The sequence below is a fragment of the Sarcophilus harrisii genome, chromosome 1 (assembly GCF_902635505.1).
Source record: "Sarcophilus harrisii chromosome 1, mSarHar1.11, whole genome shotgun sequence".
Lineage (NCBI taxonomy): Eukaryota > Metazoa > Chordata > Mammalia > Dasyuromorphia > Dasyuridae > Sarcophilus > Sarcophilus harrisii.
The window spans coordinates 334,801,610-334,827,781 of NC_045426.1; the positions used below are offsets into that span (position 1 = coordinate 334,801,610).

The window sequence follows — 26,172 nt, forward strand, 5'->3', positions numbered from 1 at the left end:
TGTTTTTGTTTTTTTTAAATTCCAAATATTTAATTTATGATAAATTTGGCTTTTGTGGATTACAGTCTACTTAGGTGTCGCAACACCTCCATTAAAATAAATCATTGTTTAATAATTTGGGTTTCTTTTCATATAAACTAGACCCTATCTAATTCATTGAGAAGACAGTTTCATATGCCTAGTGTAGTATTCAATGGGAGGCTAAAATGGAAACTAGAATGAAGGTGAGCTATGATATAAAAGGGAGAAGATAGTCATTATCTTCAGATGTATTGGGGGTAGGGAAATACACCAAGATATTAATTCTTAAAATTAGTAGTCACTCATTTTATTTACAACCTCTGGCTGGAGGTAAGAAAATTATTATTCCTTACAACCTTCCTCCCTCCCAAGGAAATCAGGTTAGTATCCACAAAATTTTGTCTTGCCAGCATAGATCCAATCAGAGACGATATGAACCAATATTTTAAAAGCTGTCCTTTTTTCTTTTTCTTTTTTTTAAACTTTCCCATTAGAAATGGAACAGAGGGGTTAACAATGTTCCATGCTTTAAATTTCCTCCAAAACTGATGTCAGATTTGAAAGTTTTTAGATTTTTGACCACTTTAAATATCAAAGTGGAATAGGTCTAAACTTAATATTTTGAAAAAATATATAAGCAAGACATTTAATAAAAAACTATTTAATCCTATTTTCTCATTGGAATATTTGTTTTAGGCAGATAACTTTCATAGTTCTTTTTTTTTTTGGCATCTTAAATCAGTTACTCTGAAATTTAGTTATAATATTTTACACATAAGCAAATCATTTTATACATATTCTTATAGTGAGCATATATCAAAGTTAACTTTAGCATATATCATGGAGATATGTTTCCTCCTTTTTTGATACTAAAAGTTTCACTTTAGGTAGTTGAATATTGAAGGGGTTTTTTTTGTTTATTTTTTTTTTAATTTAATTACATTAAAGGTCCCTTAATGCCATTTGGCCAGTATGGTAACTTTCTTAGAGTAAAAATCTTAATGACTGACTTTCCTCCAAGGGTGAAAATGAAAAGGTTCATGCCTCATGGTGACTATTTTCCTCACCTTTCTACAGGGTGCCTTCTTTTTCCTCCCTTTTCTGCCCCCACATTTCATTTGGAATCTTTGCCTTAACATAGCTTTGCTTTTCTTTTTTTTTTTTCTTCTTAATATTTTTTTTTCCTTTTTAAAGCAAGAAGCTATTGTTAGACTCTTAGGAGAATAGGCACATGTATTCACAATAACAGGGACATCTAGATGGGAACAATCTTGAAATATTAAAAACAGTTCTGGTTCTTAGACTACCTTTTATTTTTAAACTGTCAGTTGTGACAATGTAAAAGTATGCACTTACAGATAAAGATATGTGCAGTCAATCAATCATGAACATCACCAATTAAAGATAGAAGATTGAAAGGTGTGGGATTTTTTAGTACTTTTTATTATAAACTTTTCTGTTTGATATTCTTTCCTATCCCCAATCTCTTTACTGTAAGTAACTGAAACCCTCACATGTTATCTTTTGTATGACATATATCTACATGGATATATAGACACATTTATGAGAGGGATAAAATAGGATCAATTACACTTTAATTTCACATGGCATATAATAGAAAACATGCTCTTAAGAAAACTTTAAGGAAATGCCCATTACTTGATTTTAAACAGCATTAGGGGCTTAATTATCACTTGCAGATGTTTTCAGTGTGGAACTTGAATGTGTGTTTAATTTTTTATGAACAGATTGATGACTCTTCTGCGTCTATTTCTCTGGCCCAGCTTACAAAGGTATATATACATATATATATATATATATATTCTTGAACCACTTGTATTTTATTATGAATAATTTTGTATTTGGTGCAATTTTTTTTAAATGGGGGAGAATTCTTAATTTTATTTGAAAAAAATGTACATTTATTTTTTACTATCCTGTAAAGAGTAGTTCCAATTTTGGGAAGATAGGGGAGTACCTTATCAGCCTCAACATAATGTTGGAGTATTGCTCATCTTCAAGACAGAAAGAAGAAGCACATGAAGCTACATTTAGCAGTTTTTTCCTCATGCATATTTTTTTTTTAATTTTACATTGGAAACTTAAAGTTCTGGAGCAATTTCCTGTTTGGCTGTGTATTATGTGGACTTATTTAAACAGCCAAAATAGAAGCTTTTCCTTAATACATGGACAATCACATGATTATTTCTTGGATTTCTGAATTGACCTGATGGCCAATATTTCGAATGTTTCAGTTGCTTGGTTTCTTTGTTTTTGGGAGAGGATTTTGGGGGGTGGGGGAGGAGGTTTGGTTTTTTGATTATAGACTTGTAGTCTGTCTGCAGTAGACAAGTTAAACAACCTAATTTGTTTGAACACAGACTATGTAAATTGTGTAAGTGTATTTAATTGTTTATAGGAATATACCAATGTATATGTTTGGCATATGGGCAAAAATGTCACTCTTGAAAATGTTGTATATGCCATGTTTTGCTATAAGATTGCTTGCATATTCTGCTCAATAATGTGTATCTTTTGTTTGGGAAAGCACTAGTGACTTGACTACAGTGGATAAATAGTTATCAACTTTTCAATAAGTAAAACTCATTTCAGAGTAGACAGATGTTTTCTTTGAAGGTAACATTAGAAGTTTTCCAGCTTGTAGCTTCTCCTCTTCTCTCAACACACCCTTCCCTTCCAACTATCAAGAATTTTCACAATCTTATATGCTTTTGGCAAACCAAAATTAACATGAAAGTGAACTGAAAAGATGAATTTTCCATTAGTGCTTGTCCCTATCCTGTCCTTGGTTTTGTTTTAGCTTGTGTCCATTTTTTTTTCCAAAAAAAATGTGAAAATTGTCCTAATAGTGAACATCTTTTAAGTTATTGTTTTTGAATAATAAATATTCATATAACCTCATAACATAAAGCAGGTTAAAACTGTTACTTACTTTAACCTCTTAATGCCGTGTGGTTTAGCATAGAGGCAATGTCTTTAACAGTTTACTGTTTTATTCTTATGTATTATAAATGCCATATTTGAGTTTTGGTTTATTCCTACTAATGTTTTGCAGGGGGAGGTTGGGAGGATTTTTTGTTTTTTCATTTTTCTTTTTCTTTCTTTTTTTTTATTGTTTGTAAACTAATGTTTGGGTTCAAACAAATTAGTTGTTAAACATCTGTAATCAAATTTTCTGTAAATGTTAATGTCGTTCTAAGCTATGTTAATGTTAAGAAAAGTATTGTATATGAAATTGACAATAAAACATTGAAACTGGTTGCTTGTTTTGTGAATGAATGTAATAAGGTAAAACCCAATGAATGGCTGATCTGAATGATAGTAAATGTTTGAAGATTCAAATGATTAGGAGTCACTCTCTTAGACCCTGCTTGTATCTGGACTAGTGTATAATGAATAATTAACATAGTAAATCTAAATTAAGCATCTTTAATATTTGAAAGGTAGCTTGACATTTTAGACAAATTAAAATTATGAATAATCATTTGTCTCATAACTTGTAGCCATGTAAAATCATAATTATAAATTTCTAGTTCCTTCTACAACTTACTCAGATGTCTATTTTGAAGCTATAATCCACTTAATTATAGTCATAACATGGAATTTGAGACTTCATCTAAAGATTAGAACATCTAAAAGAGTGGTTTTTTTTTTTTTTTATTTCTGCACCTTACATCAGTCATAAGTTTTAGAGAAGATACACAAGTCTTATTATAAAGTACAAACAGGGCCTAAGGTTTTTGAGTGCCCCCAAGAAGTATTTCTCAAGTAAACGGACACCCAAACATCATGTAATGGCTTAAGGAACTCCCCAGAGCATCTTCAGGAGTATATATAAGAAGCTTTTTTGATGCAACTTTAGTTAGATGCTGCTCTTTACAGGATTGGATGAGTGGTGTTGTCTTTGGCTGTGTGGACTTAAATGTATTTCTAATGTGTGTGTCAAATAATTACCTGTTAAACAGACTGCCAATCTGGCTGAAGCCAATGCTTCTGAAGAAGATAAAATTAAAGCAATGATGTCACAGTCTGGCCACGAATATGATCCAATCAAGTAAGTTCATAAATTGATCCTTTGCAATAGTAAAATGGGTGGTGATTCTCTTTGTATTTAAGGGGACGGGGGAAGTAGTCAAGCTTAATGTAGAAAGAGAGAGTGTGTGTGTCTGTGTCTGTCTGTGTAAGAGAACATACATTTGTGTGTCTATATATCTTTATTTTTTAACTTTCAGTTACATGAAGAAACCTCTGGGTCCTCCTCCACCATCTTATACCTGTTTCCGTTGTGGTAAACCTGGTCATTACATAAAGAATTGCCCAACAAATGGGGTAAGTCCTGTAACTCATACAAATACTTATTTATAAACAATCTATTAAAATCTAAAAATGTTACTATAGTATGAAAACTAATTACTATTGCCGTTTATTATACATGAATAATAAAATGAAATGGTTCCCAGCGTAGGATAATAAATAACTACTAAAAATTTTGGTATTTTAAGTTTAATTCAAATGACTTTCTTTAAAAAAATCAGTCTTAATTTTTACAACTAACAACAAGGATGAATATGTTAAACCCAATATAATCACTAATAAGCAAAATAAAAGGTCTAAAAGATATCTATTATCTGGATTTACAGATCATAGTATCATAGCCTTAAAGTTGTAGGAGATCTAAACTCATCTAGTGTAGTCTCTTCCATTTACAGATAAGAACAGGAGCCCAGAGAAGAGAAATTACTGTCTCAAGGTCACATAAGGAATAGTTAAGTGACAGAGTGGGATTCAAAACCACCCTCCTTGGTGAACCTTGTCTTCATTGAGTATTAGATAAACTTTCTTGGAACTATATGTAGCCAAATTTGAGTGCAATTATGGTAGCTTTTACTACAATTGAAATTGCATTTTTGTGTATTATTTTTCCTAGTGGGGGAAAAAATTGGTCAAAATTTTTAATCCAGGGTAGTTTTTCATAGTCTTTTCACTCATGCAATTTGTTTTTAGTCTTCTAAATTATATTTAGATGCAGAAAACTTAAAATAATTTAAAGAATTTCAAAGCTGATGTTTTTATTTATTTATTTGGGGGAGGGAGGGTGACATTAACAGGGTTGTGAATGCAATAACATTTTATTCTTATCTGACTCTCTGATTTTCTCAATGAGGAAAAGTATGAGAGTCAGAGGTTATGTGACTTGTCCAGGCTGACTAGACAGAGTCCAAGCTGGGCCTACAATCTAAGTCTTTAGTTTTCTAATGTAGTACTATTCTTTCTGTTTTACCATGTTGCCTCTTCACTGAAAACATTCCTTGGTATTTTAGTTCTGATAAGATTTTTTACATCCCTCAAATCCAAATAATTAATTGGAAATTCTAAACTTTTTCACTTGCCTCAGTTTTTACTTACTTGGCATGTGGTTAACCAAAAGTAATCCACCAGCATATAGTGAGAGGCAATAAGGTTGTTCAGGCATTTTCACTTGTGTCTGACTTTTCCTGGACTATTTGAGGTTTTCTTAGCAAAAATACTGGAGTGGTTTGCCATTTCTTTCTCCAGCTCATTTTACAGATGAGGAAACTGAGGCAAACAGGGTTAAGTGACTTGCCCAGAGTCACACAGTTAGGAAGTATCTGAGGCCAGATTTGAACTCAGGAAGGTGAGCCCAACACCCTTATCTACTGCATCACCTAGCTGTCCCAGTAAGGTCAGTGGTCTATGTTTTTTAAAGTCAGTAAATTAGAGTTAATTGCTTTCCATTCATAGCAGTACACACATATATTTAACATAGTTCTATATTTTTATCATTTCAAATTTTATCTTTATAAAGAATAACCTGGCATGAGTTATATTGAAACAAATAGAAGATTGCTTTTATCAGACATTTTTATTTTTTAAAACTTTATAAGGAATCAAGTTACGTGGGGGAAAAAAACAGTAATAATCCCATGCCCTCAAATTCTTAATTCTGTTCTATTTTCATACCTTATCAAATAACAATAACTGGTCTTGCAATAATATTCTCATATTTTTAAAAGGCTTTACATATATCATTTCACTTGGTCTTTTTGACAGCCTTGTTAAGGAAATTAACTTCAGATGTTATTTAACCTTATTTTACAGATGGAAGCAGCAGGCTCAAAAAGAGTTAACAGAATTGCCCAGAGTATGAGAGGCAGGATTTGAACCCCATGTCTTTTCAATTCCCAAATCCTATGCTCTCTTCACTATTGCCCCTAGTAAATCTCATCAGATCACAACCCTTTTTGTTGACCTGTGGGTTTTTTATTTAAATTCTGATATTTTCCTTTATATTTCCTAGTGAGGACGTTGAAATGTATAAATAATGTATACTGTTGCTCATGCTTAAGCTTCCAGTTTTTCATATTATTTGAATTAATATTTCAGTAAAAAGAAGATAAAATTGTAATCAACATTATTTTTTAATTCTATCAACCATTATGATTGAACTGAAATTGATATGCCAAGGAGGCATTTGATAACCAAAAAAAGCACTGGATTGGGCATCCTGATTATGTTGATACTTGTGTGACTTTGAGCCAAGTAATTTACCTTTCTGGGTCTCAGTTTCTTCATCTGTAAAATTAAGAACTTGGACAAGAGGATCTCTCCTATTCAGAATCTTAATTTTCAGAGACAATATGTTTACTCTGAAATCAGTTTATATTTGTGGGTGTGTTTGTTTTTAAGTAAGATTATAAAGACCAGTAAAGAAGTCTTTTAAACTTGAGTAAATCAAGAACTTCATAAGATAATTGACCATTAAAGAATATTATAGTCAGAGATATCTTCACACTACTTTATTTCTAACTAGAGAAGTACTAGCATTATCACATTGAAACAATTTCTTGCTTAGCCCAAAATACTGTGCAAGGATCTTTAACATTTTAAAAATGAAAATATTTTTCATTAGGGTAGTATCTTTAACTGTGTTATAGTTTCATTTTGAGAGTCGAATGAAAAGATTCAAATTTGCCTTTCAGTTTTAACCAGCTCTGTGAGTTTGAGCAAATTATTTAATCTGCCTTAAGTTTAAGTGATAACTTACACTTCCTACCTTTAAAGTGTTATGCCATAAAGCATTATATAAATGTTTAGTGATCATCATTAGCAAAGGTAAAGTTTGGCTGCTTATGTATTTTGTATTAATAAATGAAAACATTTGTGTGTGTGTGTATGTGTGTGTATGTGTGTGTGTGTGTGGTTTTTTTTTTTTTTTAAACTAGGATAAAAACTTTGAATCAGTTCCCAGGATTAAAAAGAGTACTGGAATTCCTAGAAGTTTTATGATGGAGGTGAAAGATCCTAATATGAAAGGTGCCATGCTTACCAACACTGGAAAATATGCAATCCCAACTATAGATGCGTAAGTACTCAAGTTAGAGGTGGGGCAAAAAATGTAACCTGTGGAGACTATAGGTCCCAGGGTGCAATGCTGTTGTTTTGCTGCTTGTAAGTTGGCTATATAGACCCCTTAGGGAACATTGTATGCTAAGACCTCTGGTCTCCACAAGTTGCATTTCTATATAAGGATGAGAGGCTGCAGTCTGCTCCATTTTAAGCAAATTTTAAGTGGGTTTTGGGATTTTGTAAAAATTGTCCATGTGGGTGCCCCTTCCCTTGTAGTCTTCTAATTTTTCTTTTCCTGGCATTCCCTGCCCTTCTTCCTCATTCACATACATACTTGCACATGTTCCCCTAGATTTATTTTTGTTCTAGGAAGTTTTTTTTTTTTTTGAGAGAGGGAATTTACAAATCATCTTGGAATCGGAGGTAATTATTTTAGTTCTAATGAGTTTGAAACAAAGTTATGTGTTAGAGATTAAAAGATAAATATGCTGAAAATACCACAAAGCTAAAATATGGAGATTTCATGTTAGTTATAGGTTAAATATATTAGTAAGTAAAATCTTAGCTTCAGGAAATTTAGACATTAGGTGAATTGGTTGTTTTTTCAAAAGTTTATTGATAATTACTTTGTTTTAGTATCATGTACTCTTAAGAAATTAGAGGAAGACAGTTATTATCAAAATCCATAAAATTTAGTCATATGGTAATCTCAAATATTTTTTCCAGTGGTTAATGGGTTATTTATTCCTTTTTTTAATTCCATTTGGCATCTGAATGATCACATGTATAAAATGAATTAAGATTTATTCTACTTTGCCCTAAAAGACAGAGGCATCTATAGGGAGTATAGACAAGTTATATATAAAGAAATATTGCCTAATACTTAAGTGTTTTGGCCAACTGGATTTACTGAGAGTTAGCAAATTCACCATCTTTGGAGATATTGAAGTAAAGGTTTGATAACTTCCCTTATCAAGGATGTTGGAGAAAGAATTTAAAGATAGATTAAGGCTGATCTTAATTCGCTATAAGGTATCTTACAACTCTGAAAGGCTGTAAAAGATTATGTATTATAAGAGAAATATAGGATGCAGTTAATCTTTGTTCTCCAGATATTTTTTCGGGGGAGAGGTGCTAATATGTAGAAATAAAACACTTCTTAATATATTACATTTAATAAATAGTTGTTATGAGAATTCAATGAGTGAGCTAATAAAGGACATTGAAAATGATGTACATATTTAAAGTGGAGTAAAAAGCCTAACATAATAAAGAAAACATTGAAAATAATATTGTTTTGTTTTAGTCCACAGATAAGAATTAGATTGTGTAGAGCTTTAAATGAAGTTGGGGTGGGGGAGTTTGTTTTTTTTTTTTCCCCCTCGTCAAATTCACCCCTCCCCCCCCCTCACCATTCCCACTTGTACCCTACTCACTTACCTATACCATCCACTTTATATCAATCACTGTCCTGTGTTTTTGTGGTTTCATATCAAAGCAGCTTGAGCATATACTGTCTCTACTTCAAAGACATTATATAGAAATTTACAAACAAATTTAAGCTGAAATTGCTATTTCAGCCCAGACACTATATTTTAAGAGCAGACCGATTCAGTTATATTTTACTTAAATGGGTTAAAAGAATATAAGTTGTGGTGGAAAAATTAACATTGCCTGTGAACCCCAACTAATAATTAACCTCTGCTTTTGAAACCCCTCTTGAATGCTGAAATACAAAACCCCTTTGTGCCAAACACACCACAGATATATTGGGGAGAGATGGGAGACCAAAATATTTTTAAATGAAACCTTCACCCTCTCCACTAACACCGCTGGTAAGCAACTCAGACTCTTCTGTTTCTTTCTTTTTTCTATCCTCTCCTCCTCTTCTCTTCTTTTTTTTTTCTTTTTTTTTTCTCTCTCTTGGGCAGTGGGAGACTCCTCTTTCACAAATTGGGAACAATGGGGCATAAGCAAATTGATACTTATTTCTGGAATCGTGGTGATGTCTATGGAGCAGCTGCAACACAAATAACACACCTAAGGTACCCTACTACCAATACGTACAGCTCAGATTCTTTCATTTTCCGCATTGAGAGCTACACACTGTTCCTTAATGAAATGGAAAGGCATTTCTTTAAAAAACTTAAGGCCTGACATTCCTGTTCTACAAATTTGCTAGATTTGTACAAGGGAAAGAAGGGTGGTTTCAGGGGAGGGAATAGCAATGTTTGGAATCTAATGGCTTTTTTGGTGATCATTTAAAATTTTACCATAAGGGTTTTCATTTCTGTAGCACATTTAAATATAATACATTTCTACTAAACACATTGTACACCCAGATGAGACTGTCAAGGAATGTCTGGTGGAGTGTCATTTCATCTCTTTGTAGCACATGTTCAAAATCCCAGTCATTTAGTCAATTATAAGGCAATAATATTCCATAATGTTAACTATGAATAGATGAATACATTCTTTCAACACTGATCATAATGTAGATCTGTCTTTAAATCTGCTGCTGCTTACTATGAATAGATATGCATGGTGATGATATAAATATTTCCCTTAAAACTGTCTCTTCTTGTGTATTGTGATATAAATACTAATTGTAGTTTTTATTTGTGTTAACTTGACAAAGACTGGTATTGGTGCCGTGGTAAAGGCTATAGAAAAAAATTCAAAGAAAATAAATAAAAATTAGTCTGACAATATAATAGATTGGATTATGTTTCCAGAGATTTGACTTAATCTATGTTTTATTACTGACAACTTTATGGGAATTTAGTATCTCTGGACTTTAGTTAACTCATTTGTGAAAATTACTAGAGGCTCTTTGAAGTCATTGTCATTGTTTTTCTTCCCCCCCCCAAAAAAAAATTACGATTTTGATTTACCTAGCATTAATCACTGCCCCAGAACATTTGCATATTTTACAAAGAGCTACTTAAAGAAATTGCTTCCCTGATCATTTTGAACATATGGTATTTGTCCAACTTGCTCTTTTGTTGAATGACTCAAGTGGCTATAATTCATTGCTTGGTATTACATTTGCTCTCCATTTTGTAATGGAATTTGTGGCATGTTTTAGGGAAATGCTATAACTTACTGACAAAAGTCTTTTTAAAGGTCTAAATTCTTTTATTTCAGAGAGGCATATGCCATAGGGAAGAAAGAAAAGCCACCTTTCCTACCAGAGGAACCATCCTCTTCATCAGAAGAGGATGACCCTATCCCAGATGAATTGTTATGTCTAATCTGCAAAGATATAATGACTGATGCAGTTGTCATACCTTGCTGTGGAAACAGTTATTGTGATGAATGTAAGTTCAGTTAAACCTAGAAGTGGTATATATTTCAAAGTAGTCTCAGTGGGATGTGCTTATGCCATTTTATATATCCCAGATTTTACAAGTGAATATGTTAACTAAAAATGAGGAAATGTGAAATATTGGCCTTTATCAAAGGTAAGAAATTATGTTAAGTGGATAAATGTTCGACAAAGTAAAATCTACTTTCATGAGAATTAACTATATTCGTTTGGATTTCCGTGTTCTTTTTGTATATTTTTGCAGTGGTGATAGTATTGAACCAGTTATAATTATCACCGTTTTGCCTGAAACATTTCTGATTTAATTATAACCAGTGGGAATTCTGGTTTGTAAGAATAATTTATATGTCAAACCTATCATTTGTTTCAGCTAGTCCTACCCATTCTTGGACAGTATTGTAGGTATTTCCTGGTAGGTTATTCCTGGTATCTACTTTAAGAAGTTAGGGAAAAGTGATCATCCTGGTTTTCTTTTTATTAGCTTGCAAGTTTCATCTATTAATTGAATTAAGCTTTCAAAGATGGTAATTCTTTTACCTATGTTATTTATAACAGTACTTTGTTTTTAATTCATTTAATTTTTAATCCTAAAATACCTTTTTCCTATGACAAGATATCTCATAGACCTCTTTTTTCCATCCTACCCTTACTCCACACCATAATGAAGAAATACCTACTACCTACTGTTTATAGCATAGACTGTTTTCCATCACTCATCCCTTCTGTAAGTGTCTGTAATTTCATCATCCAAATACCATAGTGCCATTTATGATTTAGTCTCAATGCTACCTGGGAAATTATATAAATTAGGTTTCATAGGTCAGAGGTACCTATTTATTCCCTGTGCTTTAACTGTCTCAAGCAATTTTTTGTCTGTAATAAAAACAGTACCCCTATATTAGGATGATTCAGTGTTTTCTTTGATATAAGAGGGTTTTTTGTGGAATCTTATTAAAGGTATTTCAAATGACTTAAATTGTATGTACCTGTTTCTTTCTAATCAGAAAGCTAATTTGCTTTCTTGAAATATTTTAGCAGATTAATTAGGTAAGATTTCCGTAGTAAAGACATGATTTTTGCTCCCTATTCCCTATAGACTTATTTGCCCAGTATTGTTCAGAAATTATATTCTTTGTGATCCTTTTCTTTTGACTCATCCAATAAGAAAAAAACACTTCCTGGTCTATATAATTAATTCATTTTCTCTTCAGCTTAAGAATTGTGGCAACCTGCCAGTTTTCTAACACAGTGGCCAAAGAAAAAGACAACAGTTAACCTATGATTCCCATTTTCACCCTAGAGTCATTTTGAAAGTCTTGAGTAAATACTACCTAGTTCTATTCACTAACAACTAATTTCTGGATTAGCTCTAGAATATCCTGTCATTTCCAAAAACCATTGAAGTTTATTTTAGAATACATTTTGTAAGTAGGAATCTCATTAATGTTTTTTTCAGGAAAGTTGAATGCACTATTATTATCTTCAATTCCTCTATTTCTCTTATAATTGTAACAAATATGCCTGATTGTCTAGTTGAGTTCCTCTTTTTAGCAGATTTTAACCTCTTAAATTTTTTTGCAAGGTAATCCCCGGATTCCTTTTTGGCCATGTTTTTTTCTAATAGCTCACAACCATGTTGTCCCACCATTATTTCCTTGTTTTATTCTTTACCCCAGAGGGGGGCAGAATTTTATCTTATTTTGCAGGGTTTCTTCTTCATGATAGTTTCTTTTTGTTTATCCTATAGATAAGGAAGGTAATTTTCTAAGGTAATAGAATATTACATTTGGTGTCAGAAGATATGTGTTTGAATCCCAGTTTTCTCTGTGTAATCTTAGGCATTTGACCTCCTTTGGCTTTAGTTTCCTTATTTTTAAAATTTGGGAGTCAGAACTGGATGACCTCTTGAGATATCCCTTCCAGCACTAGATCCTAAATTATTATCTAGTATCTTTGTATTCTCAAATAGTGAATGTATGATTTTAGCCTATCCATTTATTATAGTAAATGTGATTTCCCCCCCCCCCGCCTCCTACTCCACCCCCCAAAAAAATTGTCACTGTGGATAGCGTTATAGAGTTATGCAGTGAACTGGTCAATTGTATTGTCTATCCTATTGTTTCTTTACTCTTTCATTTATTCATCCATCTTCACTAATGGTTAGTATCAACTCTACTTCTGAAATATTTGACATCCTGAATCCTAGAATGAAGAGTTTGGAGTACAAAATCTAAAGGGAGAAACTGATTTAGCACTCTTGTACAGGATTATTAGATAAGGAAATTAACATAAAAAGGATTTGTTTGATAAGTATCTTTGTAAGGTCAGTGGTATAATCATGAACCTAAGACTAGTTATCCTTTCTATAACTCGAATTGTCTTGAAATACAGGTATAAGAACAGCATTGCTAGAATCAGATGAACATACATGTCCAACTTGTCATCAGAATGATGTATCTCCTGATGCTTTAATTGCCAACAAATTTTTACGCCAGGTAAATATATTGTCTTATGTATTCTCTTCAGTGTAAAAGGACATCTTTCCATTGACTACTAAGAAAATTCTGCTTGTTTTAATCTAGACTAAATTCTGTTTTTTAACATGAACTTTTTGGTTTCTATAGGCTGTTAATAACTTCAAAAATGAAACTGGCTATACTAAAAGACTTCGAAAGCAGATACCACCACCACCACCTCCAATTCCACCTCCAAGACCACTGATTCAGCGGAACCTACAACCTCTAATGAGACCTCCAATTTCAAGACAACAGGACCCTTTAATGATTCCAGTGACATCTGCATCTACTCATGCTGCTACGTCTATATCATCATCCATTCCTAATCAGTCTTCCCTATCATCTGCTGTACCTATAAATCAGCCTTCTACTCCAGCACCAGTTCCTGATATAACTGCCACAGTGTCTATATCTGTCCATTCAGAAAAACCTGATGGACCTTTCCGGTAAATGTTTGTGTTTAATATATATTAGGAAACAATTAAAAAATGTTAATGTAATTATTTTTCTTTGCTTCTGCTTCCCTTGTTGAGCTGCATATTGCTCACTATTTTTTGGTATGTGTAGACACTGCTAATGAAGTCAAAAGGAAATGTGAGAATTTGTCCAGCCCAACAGGGAGCACAGCCATAAAACAGCAAGACATTAAAAGAACTTTAACCCTAACCTTAGTTAATGATAAACAGCAAGCTAATTGTGCGGATAATAAATGCTGTGGAAATTCAGAAAAGGTTGAAGTTACACATATAATTGAAGTACTCAATGAAGTATATTTCAGAGCTTGAACTTCTCCCTGATGGACTTAGAAAAGCAATGAGAATAATAGAATGGAGTAATGAGGAAATGTCTTGGATTCTCGTCTAGTGCTTTTCTCTCTTTAAGACAGGGATGGAGAGCTTGTAATCACTCTTCATTGTCATTCCATCCAATTTTTCTGTTCTAGCCTTGGTTTTTGGTTTTTTTTGGGGGGGGGGGGGAGTGAAGGGGGCGGTAATCTTTTCATATGAAGTTGAAATATAGCCCTGTCTCTTTCTTTTTCCACCATCATGTATATTTGCATCAATATTTACTAGATTGTAAGAACCTGTAGATTGTAAGAAATGAGTCTCAAACTTCTTTACATCCCTTCTTGAAAATTTTTCCAATTTAGATTTTCCACCATTGTTGAGAAATGACATCTGTCCCTTTAATCTATCAAATAGGAATTTTTGAATCATTGTTTACTTTCTTCTCCCCATTCCCAAGTCTCTATTTCTTAAATAATACCCATTTTTCTCTTCCCATGGTCAAATATTTTTGTCTACATTAGTAATTTTCAAATGAACCAATCTAAGTAAATCTAATCTAAGTCCCACTATCCCAGATGACCTCTAGTTTTTGCAAGAGGCATTTTTGTTTAGTATATTGTACTTAAATATATTTTTGTCAGTTACTACTAAAAAGTAGATCTTTTTCAATTTTTTTAACAAGGACTTCAGGATCACCTAAACACCTGCATTTTATGTATAAATAAGTAAACAGACCAGGAGAAATTAACTTTGTCTAAAGTCATATAACTAGTACTAGGCAAAAATCATGACTAGAATTCAAATCTGATTCTCAAATCAATTTTTTTCCTCCTACATGTTGTTGCTATCTGCAATAGTGATGTCAGTCTCTTTCAGATAACCTTAACTGATACATATTATTCTGCACGGTACTAATTGTTGAATTTAAGATGGAAAAACATCCTCATTTTCTAGAAAATTTTATTTTGTTTTTAAATAATCTTAACGTTTATATGATTACAGCCTTTTACATTTTTTGACATAACTTCTGGAAAACATCCTTTCCTAAGCAAATAGTATTTACAGGAACACAAAACTACCTAAAATTTTATAACACAAGTCCATGGTTGATTTTTTTGCATACCATTGGTAATATTACATGCAATATTGTTCTTTCTTAAATTTGATAATAGTGAAGATAGAAATTATATTGAGCATAATGTGTAGTATATCAGTCCAGTATACTATATGTTACCTGAAATTATTGCCAATAAATATATTAATCTTTTTTTTTAAGCTGAGGCAATTGGGGTTAAGTGACTTGCCTAGGGTCAGACAGCTAGGAAGTGGTACATGTCTGATACCATATTGAACTCAGGTCCTCCTGACTTCAGGGTTGGTGTTCTATCCACTGTGCCACCTAGCTGCCCTGTATTAATTAATCTTAGACCATTTAGTTAACTCTGAGAGTTTCAGGTAATTGTGAAACTTCTGTCAGTGCACTTATAGAAATATAGATTGATATGACAAAAAAAAAATTTTTATATTTTGAAAGCTTAAAACATTCACCAATTGTTGTCTAAATCACTACTATTGATCTTTATGTTGTCACAAATAATCTTATGTTTTCCAGTGATCCTGATAATAAAATTATTCCTGCTGCAGCCTTGGTATCAGACCATCCTAAAGCTTCTTCATCAATAGCAATTAGTGCACTAATGGAAGAAAAGGTAAATTTGTTTGAATAAAAGAATTTTTAAAGCTATTAGGATTTTTTCAGTAATATTTGACAATTTTGTTTTTGTTTTATGCTGTTCTGTCCCCTTATTGATTTTTCACAAGGGCTATCAGGTGCCTGTACTTGGAACACCTTCTTTGCTTGGACAGTCCCTTTTGCATGGACAATTGATACCTACAACTGGTGAGTAACGTAACATTAGTTTAAAATCATTTTTGAACACCTATTTTTAGCTTCACTTAATTTGTGCTTTGTTATTTGTCTGTTCAAAGGTCCAGTAAGAATAAATGCTGCTCGTTCTGCTGGTGGTAGGCCTGGTTGGGAACCGTAAGTATATTTGCAAGGAAATTGTCATCAAATAGATACATTTTAAGTTAGGTAATTGAACATGTAAACTTAAAATCTGTTACATATTTATTGAGTATCCATTGTAAATGTTTAGTTTGATCAAATTTAATATAAATAAATTTAAATTAAATAGATCTCACTTATTGTGAATATATTAATACCTCATCCAAGCCATTAAAATGTCATTGGATATGTTAGATGTACAATTTTATTACTTATGAGGATCGAGTTTTATTTTCGAATTGTTACTGTATGTGTGGACAGAGATTTTGTCAAGAGCGGCCTTAGTAAACATTGAACCAGGAGCCAAAATGCCTTGGTCAAGTCCCAGAGCTGTTGCCAGTCAGATATAATGACCTTAATCAGATCAGTTTTCCTTTTTGGGTTTCAATTGCTTCATTTATAAAATAAAGGGATTGGATTAGAAAATATCAAAGGTTACATTGTTAGCACAAACTGGCCTTCTTTCCATTCCTCATACAAGAAATTCAACATCCTATCTCTGTTAACTTCTCATTGACTGCACCTCCCTTCCATGCCTGGAATTCCTTTTTCACATCTACATCTCAGAATTCTTATTTTACTTCAAGACTAATCTCAAATGCTATCTTATGTAATGCTATTTCTGATCCTTCTAGATGATAATGCTTTTCTCTCACCTCCCTACAAACTACCTTGTAATCTTAATATACCTCCTATATTTTGTATATAGGTACACTTACTTTCTTCTTTCTAAAGAGAATGATTTCTTGAGGGCAGGAACTGCTTCATTATTGTCTTTGTATCACCAGTAGGTGTTTAATAAATACTTAATGATGGATTGAATAACTGACAAACTCACACTTTTATAATCATTTATTTTCCCAAGTAGGTTAAATATTTTTCCTATCTTAATTGTACTAACAAAATCGGATTTGCTGAGTAAATCTGTTCAACTCTGAGTGGAATCTATGTATTAAAATCTAAAGAATGGGTTTTTTTCATTCCTAAAAACATAGGGAATTTTACATTTTGCTCCCAAAAGTGAATGTGAACTAGTCATGACTTAAGAGAAATTTTTTTTTCTTTAGAAGCATAAATCGAGGACGACACCATGGTGAACGCTCACAGAGGACTCAAGGGCCGTCACTACCAGCAACACCCGTCTTTGTACCTGTACCACCACCTCCTTTGTATCCACCACCTCCCCATACACTTCCTCTCCCTCCAGGTGTTCCTCCACCACAGTTTCCTCCACAGTTTCCACCTGGGCAACCACCACCTGCTGGCTACAGTGTCCCTCCTCCAGGTTTCCCTCCAGCTCCTGCAAATTTATCAACACCTTGGGTATCAACTGCAGTTCAAACAGCTCATTCAAATACTATCCCAACAACACAAGCTCCACCCTTATCCAGGGAAGAGTTCTACAGAGAGCAAAGACGACTAAAAGAGGAGTGAGTAGTTAATTTACAGTTATAGTTTTTTTATTTAATGATGATAAGTATATATTAAAATGGGTGCTTGCGAAAACATTTTCCAGTATACTCTTTAGAAAAAAAGGTAAACCACATAAAGATTTAAAACAAGGCATCCAAGAAACTTAATAGGGATTCCTAGTCACTGTCTTAAAATGAAAAACTTGACTATTTCATTCATTTGCTTCATGATCTAATTATATTTGTCTTGTTAGTTCTTACGCAGTTTTTGTTAACGTTTACTCTTTAACTTTATTTTACTAGGGAAAAGAAAAAGTCCAAACTAGATGAGTTTACAAATGATTTTGCTAAGGAATTGATGGAATACAAAAAGATTCAAAAGGAGCGTAGGCGCTCATTTTCAAGGTTAGTGTTTTGTAAGCATTCATGATAGAATAAAAAGTAATCTAGCAGGACACAAGATAGGAGATTTTTTTTTTAACTGGGACTGAATATTCAAGGAAATATCTGAATACAAGATTGTACTTTTGTCTTTATAATTCAGTCTAGAGTGATAGAAATGTAAAACTAACATTTCTTGTCATCTATTGATTCATTTAAATATATCATTGTAAATCCTATTTTCCAGAATAAGAGATTTACAGGAATTGAATAACTCTTCCATAGAGTTGTTCCTTGTAGAAGTTTGAATATATATGGTGAAGTAGGTTAAATCTTTGAGCAGTATTTTAACATAAAGTTTTGGCTTTTTGCTGAAACATTAACATGAGTAATTTTGAAACTATAGTATATTTAAAATTGTTTCATATTAATAGCAAGGTAGAGTTAGCATTCCCCTAGAAGTTTAGTTAAAGGAATTTTATCTTTAAAATTTATAATTGATTGTGATTTTATTGTTTTTAAAAGTTAGTAGGTATTAGATATTTTGTACTTTATTCTTTTTGCTATATCATTGGACAGAGTATTGTCACAAATGGTTCAAATGGAGAATAAAGCTAAGTAGAGTTATCAGTCTTGTGTGCTGCTAAAATTTATACCCTTCTCTAGGTACATCACAGCATTTTACTGCTTAGTGTGCTATATATATTGCATTTGGTTGAAATTTGCCTCCCTTGAACAAATTGTTTCTGTGGACCACTCTTGTGGTTTATCATCCACATGCCAGTAGATGTCACTATCTCTTTAGATAAACTGGAATAAGATAGATAATAGAAAAAGCAGAAAACTGAATAGAGTGTTACTAGACATTGAAATGACTACATTTGATTTATATTCCTCAATCCTGGGTTTTGTTTTATTTTCAGATCTAAATCCCCATATAGTGGCTCTTCTTATTCAAGAAGTTCATATACCTATTCTAAGTCAAGATCTGGTTCCTCACGTTCACGTTCCTATTCTCGATCTTTTAGTCGTTCACACTCTCGTTCTTATTCACGATCACCTCCATATCCCAGAAGAGGTAGAGGAAAAAGTAGAAATTATCGTTCAAGATCCAGGTCTCATGGATATCACCGCTCCAGGTCAAGGTCACCCCCGTATCGGCGATACCATTCACGATCAAGATCTCCTCCAGTTTTTAGAGGGCAATCTCCTAATAAACGAAATATACCTCAAGGAGAAACAGAACGTGAATACTTCAACAGATACAGAGAAGTTCCACCACCATATGATATAAAAGCTTACTATGGTAGGAATGTTGACTTTAGAGACCCATTTGAAAAAGAACGTTACAGAGAATGGGAAAGAAATTACAGAGAGTGGTATGAAAAATATTACAAAGGTTATGCTGCTGGAGCACAGCCTAGACCTCCAGCAAATAGGGAGAATTTTTCTCCAGAGAGATTTGGACCATTGGGCAACAGAAGAGAGAATTCTCCCTTTGCTCGAGGTCGCAGGGAGGATTATTCTAATGTACAGGGTCATCGAAGTCGCAACATAGGTGGCAGTTACCCAGAAAAGCTTTCAGCAAGAGATGGTCACACCATGAAGGATAATGCCAAGTCAAAAGAGAAAGAGAGTGAAAATCCACCAGGAGATGGAAAGGGAAACAAACATAAGAAACATCGAAAGAGAAGGAAGGGGGAAGAAAATGAAGGCTTTCCTAACACAGAGTTATTAGAGAGTTCTAGAAAACAAAGAGAACCTGTAGGTGGAGAAGATATTAAAACAGACTCCCTGTTCATTCTCCCCAGTAGAGATGATGCCACTCCTGTTAGAGATGAACCAATGGAGGCAGAATCGATTACTTTTAAACCCGTATCAGAAAAGGAAAAGAAAGAAAAAGACAAACCAAAAGCAAAAGGTGACAAAGCTAAACGTAAAAATGAAGGAACTACTAGTTCCAAAAAAGAAAGCACTGCAAAACCTGTCAAAGCATCCCAGGAAAAAGTGGACGTAGAACGTGAAAAGTCTCCAAGATCTGAACCACCATCCAAAAAAGCCAAAGAGGAGGTGCCAAAGACAGAGAGTACTAAATCCTCCTCCCAAAAAGATGAAAAGACCATTAGTACACCCAGAAAAGCTCACCCCAAGATGACAAAGGAACATCAAGAAACTAAATCCATCAAGGAGGAAAAAGCTAAAAAGGAATATTCAAAAGATGCCAAACAAGAAAAACTAGCTAACAAGGAGGAAAAGTCAAAAAAGACTAATGAGAAAAGTAAGCCAGCTGATGCCAAACCAGAAAAAAGAAAAAGAAAAGCTGAAGAAAAGGGTGTAGACAAAGAACATGAGATTTTGTCATTGAAAAACTCTAAACCAGAAGTTGCTGAAATGATGAAGCCATCACCAAAGCGCAAAATTGAGCCAGATGTTGAGAAAACAGATAGGACCCCAGAAAAAGATAAAACTGTGTTAACTGCCCCAGCCAAAAAGATAAAACTCAACAGAGAAACAGGAAAAAAAATTGGAAGTGGTGAAAACCTGCCCAATGCAAAAGAACTCACTGAAAAATTGGAGCCAACTTCCAGTAAAATTAAACAAGAAAAAGTTAAAGGGAAAGTAAGAAGAAAAGTAACAACCACTGAAGGATCTAGCTCGACTCTTGTGGATTATACCAGGTAATTTTTTTTTTCATTACTGAAATTCTGTGATACAATTCAATTTCATTTGTACAAATTCCACTAATAGAGAACTTTTGATAATTTTGGCCTGGTTCACTTTATAGTATCTCTGGGAAACAGGTTTGGAAATACAAATATTTTGCTGATGAGCAATTTAATATTTTCTTGATTCCATGTAGCATCTGAGTGATTTACCTATGGGAAAAGATTTTTCTGCTTGATCCTTAAGAACAGAACCAGGACCAATAAAACAGTGAAAGCTATAGGGAAGCCAACCTAACTTTAGCATACAGTAAAGCTTGTTAATGGATACAGTCAAAAGTAAAATATGTCATTTCAGGAAGTATTAATTTCTCTAATATTGGAGGTGCTTAAAAAGAAACTTCATCAGGAAAGTTAGGAATTTGAGTTTGGGCTATGTTCCTAGTGAGACAAACAAAAACATTTTTAAACATTTGTTTTTAGAAATCTGGCTTTTCAAATAATACAGGGAAAAAGAAAAAAAGAATTGGTTTATATGCTATAGAAAGTAGAAGAAAGCCATCAAGAATTTAGGTGTTACAGTGTGCCTGCCATTGATAAGCAATGGTAGATATCTAAGCAGTGTTTTGTGTTCACATGCATAAAAATGACCAGTTATCTAATTTTTCAGTTTAATGGAGTAAAGAAATATCTTGCCTAATATCATTCTTTGATACCTGAGAAAGCAAGATTTTAGAAGGATCAATATTAAAGGAAAACATTTTAGTTCCTTAGGAATTGTTATAAAAACTGTCACAACAGGATTCCATGATGTTATAAAAGCACTTGATTATGTATCAATGTTAGTGTAAAAGCTTTATTGTTCAGGGCAATATTATGTATCTCCTTTATCATTATTGAGGCCTGTCTGTCCATAGTTACCTTACATCAAAACGAATGCTATTGATACTCATTTAATTGGAATCATACCATTCATATAAAAACTATGAGGATATTAGCCTCAGCCACCTACTCAGAACAAGAGTAAAGCAGTGAAATACTTTATGAAAAAGAAAAAAATTCTACTTCGAGTTGAACATAAATAGGATTATTTAATTATCAATTAACATTTAATTTCTCTGTATCTTTTATCAGAATATTCTCAATGAAACATTTTCAAAATAAGTCTTTTAAGTAAAAATTAATATTTCATTGATCGTCTTTAAAAGAAAATGTACTATTAATCAATTCTATTGAAATATAATTATCAAAATATTTTCAAAAAAATAAGTGCATGACCCAAAATCGGAAAAACCTAAATTCAAATCCAGCCTCAGATATTTAGTTGCTGTGTTACCCTGAGGAAGACATTTAACATAGGCTTGTGTTTTTTTAATCTGAAAACTGGGGATAATAATAGAAATTCATTCCCAGGGCTGTCATAAGAATAAAATGAAATATTTTTGTGTTGTTTTTGTTTTTAATTTGTTTTTAAGAAAATGTACTGGTCTATAAAAGAATTTAAATTTTAGGTACCAATTAATGTTTTAATTTCCTTTAGTACAAGCTCAACCGGAGGCAGCCCTGTAAGGAAGTCTGAAGAAAAAACAGACACAAAACGAACTGTCATTAAGACCATGGAAGAATATAATAATGACAATACAGCTCCTGCTGAAGATGTTATTATTATGATTCAGGTTCCTCAATCAAAGTGGGACAAAGATGATTTTGAATCTGAAGAGGAAGATATTAAATCTACACAAGCTGTGTCCACTGTAGGAAAGCCTGCTAGTGTTATAAAGAATGTTAGCACTAAGCCATCAAATCCTGTTAAACATATTGAAAAAGAAAGCGAGCCATCAGAGAAAGTTCAGAAGCCCCCAAAAGAAGTAAGCCATGAAGGTATACAGCATGAGGCCAAAAGTTCAAAAACTTGTTCATCCAGTGAAAAAGGAAAAACCAAAGATCGGGATCATTCCGTGTCAGATAAGGAAAACTCTGAAAAAAGGAAAAGCAGCATTCAGACAGAAAAGGATACTAGTATAGATCGTATAAATGAACAAGGAAACTTTAAAAGTCTTTCTCAATCATCCAAAGACACTAGAACTTCAGATAAGCATGATTCTGGGCGTGGATCCTCAAGTAAAGACTTTACCCCTAATAGAGACAAAAAAGTAGACTATGATAACAGGGATCACTCTGGTTCCAAACGGAGAGATGAAAGGAGTGATTTAACAAGAAGAAAAGATTCTCCTTCTCGAACTAAAACAGAATCTTCATTGGGTCAGAAAAATAAACTGAAGGATGAAAGGACAGATTTGCCTAAAAAGGGAGTAGGAGAATCAAAAAGAAGCAATTCTAGTCCTTCAAAGGACAGAAGACCATATGATCACAAAGTTGCTCACGATTCTAAACGTTCAAATGATGACAATAAATCTGTAGACAAAAATCCAGTTAAAGAGCGAGAGAAGCATATATCAGAAACAAAGAATAATAAGGAGAAAGAGTTAAGTGGAAATAAATTATTTTGTAGACATAGCTCTCCAGATACACAAATTGAAAAAGAGCATGTTACTGGACAGAATGATAAGATTGTTGTCAAACCTAAACCCCAGTTAAGCCACTCTTCTAGACTTTCTTCTGATTTAACAAGAGAAACTGATGAAGCTGCTTTTGTACCAGACTATAATGAAAGTGACAGTGAGAGTAATGTGTCTGCAAAAGAAGAAGAAACTTTGGGGAAAAATCCTAAGGAACTGAAAGATAAGGTGGCCGAAAAAGCTAAAGAGAACCTGGATACAACAGTAGTTGCCCAAATAGGTGTAAGAAGTCAGAGTCAAAGTAGTCCTAGTGTTAGCCGAAGTCGCAGTCATAGCCCTTCTGGAAGCCAAACACGAAGCCACAGCAGCAGCGCTAGCTCAGCAGAAAGTCAGGACAGCAAGAAGAAGAAAAAGAAAAAGGAAAAAAAGAAGCACAAGAAACATAAAAAACATAAGAAACATAAGAAACACACAGGCACTGAATTAGAATTGGAAAAGAGCCAAAAACACAAGCATAAGAAGAAAAAATCCAAGAAAAGCAAAGATAAAGAAAAGGAGAAGGAAAAGGATGACCAAAAAGTTAAATCTGTCACAGTATAAAATGACAGATTAAAAAATTGACTTAATTACTAAGTCATCTGTATTAAATTTTGTTATAATGTAAACAGATTCAAGCTTTGTAAATAATGACATGGAAGACCCTGTGCTGCACTTAAAATATTGCTGCTTGATTATTTGATTTTTACATCAGAGCTTTATAACACGAACTTTTTGTACAGAATTGTGAGTTGTGACCATGTAACATGAGAGGTTTTGCCTGGGGCATCTTATTTTTAACCACCATTAATTAGTTTGGGTGGAGTTTACTGTACTGTGAAATTTTCACATTTGAATTTTTTTAATTGCCTGGCAGAAAAGCTGGTATCCGTTCTAAAATATCAGCAGAATGATTTGCAGAATTCATTACAGCCCTGTTATGTCACTTTTTGATTACAATAAAAGTTTTCAGTAAACTTTTCAATTGTGTTGTATTTGCGTAAAACACAAAAAATCACCCAGTCCCAAAAAGCACCCTTCAATAGATTATTTTCATCATTTTCAAGAACATTTTTCCTGAATATGTATGTATGTTGTCCTTTTATTAGTAAAATGCAAATGAAAAAGAAAAATCTCTTATTCAACAAAATAAATCTTTATTCCATCTTTTAGGAGGACAATAAAGTTCTGAACCAAAATATGTGCATTGTTTTGACTTCCAAGTTCAGAACATCTGCCATATTTAAGTAAGTTTTTCAACCACTACTTTACATCATAACAAAGACAATATGACTGTTTTATTCAGTCATCACGTTTTCATCATTGAAATGGCTGTATTCACAGGTTTTTCCTTTTAGTAAGTCTGATGTGAAGGAGTCTGACCTTTCTCTGTCCATTGTTCATTAAAAATAAAAATGGTTTTAATGTAATGAGGTTGTAATTCTAGTCTTAAGGTACAATGCCATGGATAAAGGATAAATGCACCTAATATTTAAATTGAATAGCATTTTTTATCTGAAATGAAATCCTAGAGATGTAATAATCTTAATAGTAGGAATATGACAATATTATTTAAAAGTCATTTGACTTTTTCTTTGGTTGTACACAATTTAAGTACTTCAGCAAAAGATCCATGATTTCTTTGGTGCCCACACCAAACCAACAAGATGGTTTCCCTTTTATACCCTAATGTAGTCTTTATAAATTGCCATGATCAATATATCCTGACAGTGGGCCACCTTTCAATTAGCTAGTCTCATCCTCTAAAACTCATGTGTAATCTTTCCAATTTGCCAGAGTACATGTCCATGGAATAGTTACTACTCCCCAGAGAGTACTTCACATTGTTGAACAGTGGGAAAAAATGCATGCTACACTAGCACACAGTGTGAACTAGTTCAAATAAAATTTAATTACTTCAAAGAGGATTTAAAAGGGTAGAATTCAGGAGGAAAAAATTTGTTCTAGATGGGAAGAGTAGTATGAAGAAAGAAAATAAATTTGGAGTAAAAGGTTTATGCCAAGGAAAAGAGTTGAAATTAGAATGAGGAATTTGAACTAGATTCTATGAGTAAAGGAGATAGGTAGATAGGAAACTACATAGCTGTCAGTTCTTATTCCCTCTTGTGAATTCTGGTAAATGTGGAAAGAAGTCATACATAGCTACCAGCTTGAAAATGGGTTATTTTTTTAAGTCCTGGGATTTGGGGTTATCTTAGGTATGTTTGTGATAGAAACATTTTTCAGAGAACTTGAAAATTTTGCTAGGAGGTTTTCAAAATTTGCAACCTAGTAACCAATTTACTGATAATAGCCTATGTTTGATTCTTAAATAGTACATTCAGGCTATTACTTAAAGCTTGGTATAGGGCCTGTTAGATCTTGTACTCTTTCAGATATAACCTTAAGGGATTAGTTATCTCTGTACATTGGAACATCAGAATAAGAAATAAAGGACTATAAGATGCTAAGTTATGTTTAAGTCTTTAAAGTAGCTGTATTAGGCTAATAAAGACTTTTCCCCCCATTAAGTTTCAATATGATTGTAGCAGTGTTGCCAAGGGGAAAATCCCCAATAAATAAATTTGAACATGTGTCAGATACGTGGTTTAAGATGAGCATGCTGTGGTGTTTTAAAACATCTGACCTCTCTCCATCTTCCCTGTTACTACCTTTTCCCCCTCAATTTCTCACATTGTAAAAATTTCAATTGTGAAATTTCTGTTTTACAATATATACCTTATAGCCAAGCCCAAGTTCTCCAAGAAGGTGCTTGCACAGCACAAGATGGGTCAGGTTGTACAAATACTTGAGTATGAACCCAGCTATAAACTGAGGACTTAATTCTAACAAGAACCATCTTAACCAATTCATCACCAAAAGATTAAGTGCCATATGAGAAATTTCTGTTGACCCTAGCAACTTAACAATTTCAAAAGTTTAGAAAGTTTGCAGTCTATTACTAAAAGTATACCACACCATTGAAAGAACAGATTTTTTTAAGAGTATTGAAAATGCAAAATTGAATGTAAAGGATGTAGGAACTGCTTG

General features: G+C 33.1%; 1 protein-coding gene across 6 annotated transcripts in view; it reads left to right on the forward strand.

Moving 5' to 3' along the window:
- RBBP6 (RB binding protein 6, ubiquitin ligase) overlaps positions 1-24,106 on the forward strand; it is a 37,324-nt gene extending 13,218 nt beyond the window's left edge. For 2 of the 6 annotated variants that reach the window (XM_031945588.1, XM_031945589.1), the window contains 15 exons: positions 1,770-1,814; positions 4,008-4,096; positions 4,275-4,371; positions 7,287-7,426; positions 9,342-9,455; positions 10,558-10,730; positions 13,130-13,233; positions 13,363-13,700; positions 15,655-15,751; positions 15,864-15,942; positions 16,032-16,086; positions 17,178-17,540; positions 17,826-17,927; positions 18,827-20,581; positions 22,107-24,106. In XM_031945588.1, the coding sequence (XP_031801448.1) occupies positions 1,770-1,814; positions 4,008-4,096; positions 4,275-4,371; positions 7,287-7,426; positions 9,342-9,455; positions 10,558-10,730; positions 13,130-13,233; positions 13,363-13,700; positions 15,655-15,751; positions 15,864-15,942; positions 16,032-16,086; positions 17,178-17,540; positions 17,826-17,927; positions 18,827-20,581; positions 22,107-23,685 (5,130 nt within the window). In that variant the 3' untranslated portion in view covers positions 23,686-24,106. The remainder of the gene's footprint in view (positions 1-1,769; positions 1,815-4,007; positions 4,097-4,274; positions 4,372-7,286; positions 7,427-9,341; positions 9,456-10,557; positions 10,731-13,129; positions 13,234-13,362; positions 13,701-15,654; positions 15,752-15,863; positions 15,943-16,031; positions 16,087-17,177; positions 17,541-17,825; positions 17,928-18,826; positions 20,582-22,106) is intronic. The other 4 variants (XM_031945591.1, XM_031945592.1, XM_031945590.1 and 1 more) reach the window with 3 other exon arrangements.
- Positions 24,107-26,172: the final 2,066 nt, after the last annotated feature.